Below are 4,627 nucleotides of genomic sequence, written 5' to 3'. Positions count from 1 at the left end.
ATCGCATTGTACATTTGTATATCATTTTTATAGCCGTGAGGGCTTATGTATATCCATGTATTGCCTTAGAGTTATATGTGTTCAAAATGACTATGATGACTAGTGTAATGAGAGGTGCTCGGTAGCCAGCTCCGAGTACCCGTCATGGCCCCCTAGTCGGGTCGTGACAATCTTGTTTCAAATTTTGCAATTGCATATGCAGATTAAGGATTCTAGTATTTGATGGAGAGGACAAGGCCGCTTCTAAGGCTTCCCAAATTGCTTTCGAGGTTTTTAAGCCAATAACGATCGGAAAAGTTTCTTCAGTAAGAGAAGAAATTAGTAGACTCATGATAAGTTGATCTTGTTGAATCCAACTCGTGTATCTCAATACACAACTCACACGATTGAATACAAAACAGGACAATTGCTTCTTCTTACTGATACATACAGCAGTGGCATACATATATACAATTATACAACTTAGAGTCCTAGAATAACTAGGAGTGAATAAGGTCCTAGAAGATAAAGCCTTATAGAATTCTATTGGTACTAGACATAGTCCAGTCTGTTGTGGATAGCGATTGGGATGCTCCGATAATTAGTTATACAGAGAATAATACATGAATAAGTGTTCTCTTAACCAGCTACCAAACGACCCCTAACTTAACCCGTTTGGACAAGAAATTATTTTCCTTTTTGTCAAAATATGATTTGAAAACATTGTTTGGTTATACATTGAAATGATTTTTCGATTCGTTTTTTAAGATGAGTAAAAACTAATCTTGACAGACCAATTTTTCAAATGAAATTTTATTCTGCTAAAAAAACTTCAACTTTAAAAAAAAAAAATGCATGTCAAAACACAACTTCAACTCCAAAAAAAATCAATTTCTACTTCAAATTCTTTTTTCTTAAAATTTCAAACAAATGTTTGTTAAAAAGGCCCTACTTAAGCTCAATAATAGTAGTACAGGCAAGTGGGAAACCAAAAGCTACCCTTTTTCAAGCGGTAGGCTACAATATTAATTGATGGCCCTTTCTCTCACTTGCACATCCTCGTCCTTACTCCTTTATTCAACTGCTGAGGTTTAATTATCATTATCCTCCATCAATTAAATAGCCTATCTAGCAAATGGAACTACTCATGGTTTCCTCATCTCCCATGGTAACGGCCTCACTACCTAGTGGAGACAACCAGTTACCATTGGGCCTTCAACATATGCTTCAGTATGTAGTCAAAAGCCAGCCTGAATGGTGGGCGTACGCTATTTTCTGGCAAACATCTAACGACGATGAGGGAAAAGCCTTTTTAGCTTGGGGAGACGGTTATTTCCAAGGAGGTGGTGCAGCACCTAATAACAACAAAGGCAGCATCACCAGCTCAGATTCACAGGCCCAGTCTGAGAGAAAAAAAGCCATCCGAGAAATTCAAGCTTTAATGGATGATACTACTAATGCTCTATTGGACGACGGTGATGTATCCGATACTGAATGGTTCTACGTGATGTCGTTGGCTCGTTCTTTCTCTGCTGGAGATGGATCAGTTCTTGGTAAAGCTTTTAGTAGAGGTGATTTTTTGTGGATAACAGGTGCAGCCCAATTTCAGGTTTATTACACCTGTGAAAGGGCTAAAGAAGCACAGATCCATGGAATTCAGACTATGGTTTGCATTCCAACTGCAAACGGAGTTCTTGAATTGGGCTCAACACACTTAATCAAACAGAATTTGAGCATGGTTCAACAGTTCAAGTCCTTGTTCCTCTCTTGTCCGCCTATTCAATTTCTAGAAAAAACTAGTTGTTTTGCTGATATTGGCCTTGTCACTGGGCTGCCACAAAAAGAAAATAATGATGACAATAGCAAAAAACTACAGCTTCGTGATTCGGATAAATTAAAGGCAGTAGCAAGGAAAAGGGGGAGAAAGCCCAAGGGGGGCGGTGAGGATACTAATATGGCGGCGTTGAACCATGTAGAGGCGGAGAGACAAAGGAGGGAGAAGCTCAACCACCGTTTCTACGCGTTACGTTCCGTTGTACCCGACGTTTCAAGAATGGACAAAGCGTCATTGCTATCAGACGCTGTGTCCTACATCAACAAACTCAAAGCCAAAGTGGATGAATTGGAGTCGCAACTAACTGATCACAACATCAGCAAGAAACAGAAAATTACAACGGAATTGTCAACTGATAACCAAAGCACCACTACTTCGGCGTCTAATTCAACAGTTGAGCCGGAGGTTGAAGTGAAGATTGTGGGCCCGGATGCGATGATAAGGGTTCAATCAGAGAACGTGGATTATCCATCAGCGAAACTCATGATTGCGCTTCAACATCTACAAATGCAAGTCCATCATGCTAGCATCTCAACTGTCAATAATCTCGTGCTTCATGATGTTGTGGTTAGAGTTCCTCAGGGATTGAGCACTGAAGATGAATTAAAGACTGCTCTTCTCACTAGATTAGAACAATAGTTACGTATTTTTGGCTGGAAATCTTTTAGCTTCTCCGAATTAGTCGGATCAGCAAGCTCTGAATATTAGTAAGTACAATCACTAGTAAATTACCTTGTGGTAGTGCTGGTAATCAACACGAATAGTTTGTGTCGTTACAAGTTAGTCCTGTCTTACAGATGCTTAAAGAATTATCTTATTACAATTCTGTGAAGGAACACATCTTAATTAGAAGCTATCTCTCATAATGTTCAACCAATAATCATCATTAAGATTGAAAAACTTGTCAAAAAGCCGTTAGCGATACATATGTAACACATGTTCCCGGTTTGCCAGCTACGATTTGCTAATGTGTGGGAAGTATCCAACAAACCTGGTGGGATTTGCTATGATCATGCTGCATGTTCTTATATGTGCGGTCTGGTCTGTTTAGATTTTAGTTGTACACTAGTATACCAAAATCGTCATGAATCAATATATGTATGCCATAGTTTATCACGTGCGTTCCTGTTGTTTTGCCGTGAAACATCCACTTCTGTTCCCTCATTTTTTATTTCCTGTGGATGACAAATTACCCAATCCAAGTACATGAGAATCCTGTTATTTCTCAGACCCTACCACTACAAAAAAAAAAAAAAAAAAAAAAAAAACTATCCCCTTTTTCCTTTGTCTACTGTTGTTTTCTGCCTCTTCCCTGACATGAAAAATTATGTGTTAAAATTATCAAGACGTCAGATTCATCGGGACCTTTGATACTATTATTTCATTTGTCTTGTTTTTGGGCCATGTCTCTAGTTTCAAAATTATTCTCACCAAGCGGCGTAGCCAATTTTGTCCAAAGAATGTTAATTGATATTCCTTCGTTGAAAAATGAGATATATGCTCAATTCTCATGATTTTTTGTGTATTTATTTTTTTATATTCTAATTTGTTTTAGTACAACGTTTGGTTTACTCTCCCTAATTAATAATTGATGTTTACACAAAGATACAATCCACTACTATTATCTAGTATTTTAATAATGTCATTAATTCAAAGACAGCCAATCAAATCTCTATTGCTAGGACTGCCCCACCTCCTCACCTATCATTTCTTGAACATTTATGCATGTGCGTAATTATTATCCATTTAATATTCATTTTTAAGAATAAAAATGACCACCTATGAAAAAGCTAAGGTACTAGCTACCTAGGGATAGGGACATAGGGTGCTCTAATAGCCAGATTTTCTTTTTTGGTTCAACCCAAAAAAGAATGATTTAAAAACAGGCGTTTGGCCATAGAAATCATTATAAAGTGGAGCGTCGACCTCTCACGAGTAACAAATGAGGTATAAGTTCAGGTTGCAACCCACCCGACTACTTAGATTTTACAAAACTGCTCACACTTAATTTGTATAAGATACATACATATTTTTCCGTCAATAGGTAGGTGAATTTAATTAAAGAAAAAATAGATTTGTATTGAGTACATGATCAAACCAATAAGGGCAGCCATACATTTTATACATATGGTTTTATCATGTAATTAACCAAGGTTATTAATATTTAATATTTATCTCAATTTATTACTTAACCATGATAATTTAACATGATTTGGCGCATATAACATATATAATGATAAAAAGAGGTAAAAAAACATTACAACCTTTTCTCTCATAAATAATTTACTTTTGACGGAAAGAAATATTTGTTTAAAACGGTCTTATATGTTGGTTTGTCCAAATATTGATATGCATACAAGTCGACATTTGAGACATTGTATACAGATATCGCTAAGGACAAGAAAAACAATGGACCATGTCGTAGACAAATATTTCAACCATAATTAATACTCTCTCTGGTTCATAATAAGAGCCTATTTAACTTTTTTATTTTGGTTCAAAATAAATATCAACTTACAAAATTAAAAAGAATTAATTATTATTATTTTTAAACTTATTCATATTTAGATAAATGAATTTTTATGTAAGAACAAAAAACTATATTACTAAGTAGTATTTATGTAAGAATAATTTAGTTACTGTGCATAGAAATTAAATTTTTTTTAAGAATGTGTCAAATTAAGACTACGTCGACACTTATTATGAATGGACAGAGTAAGTAGTAATGGGTGAGGTCATTATTCAGCCAGGTAAGTTTATATCAAAGCAAAACAAGCTGTCGCTTGGATACTGGTTGATTTATTTTTTTTTACT

At 35.7% G+C, this 4,627-nt stretch overlaps 1 protein-coding gene across 1 annotated transcript; it reads left to right on the top strand.

Annotated features, from left to right (window-relative positions):
* Window positions 1–962: 962 nt before the first annotated feature.
* On the top strand, window positions 963–2,636 carry LOC132645386 (transcription factor MYC2-like). Its single transcript, XM_060362352.1, has one exon. It carries the CDS (start codon window positions 1,115–1,117, stop codon window positions 2,450–2,452), a length of 1,338 nt encoding a protein of 445 aa, XP_060218335.1. The 5' UTR covers window positions 963–1,114; the 3' UTR covers window positions 2,453–2,636.
* Window positions 2,637–4,627: the final 1,991 nt, after the last annotated feature.

Source organism: Lycium barbarum, chromosome 6 (assembly GCF_019175385.1).
Source record: "Lycium barbarum isolate Lr01 chromosome 6, ASM1917538v2, whole genome shotgun sequence".
Lineage (NCBI taxonomy): Eukaryota > Viridiplantae > Streptophyta > Magnoliopsida > Solanales > Solanaceae > Lycium > Lycium barbarum.
Note: the sequence above shows the minus strand (reverse complement) of the source record. Positions and strands in the feature narration are given on the sequence as shown.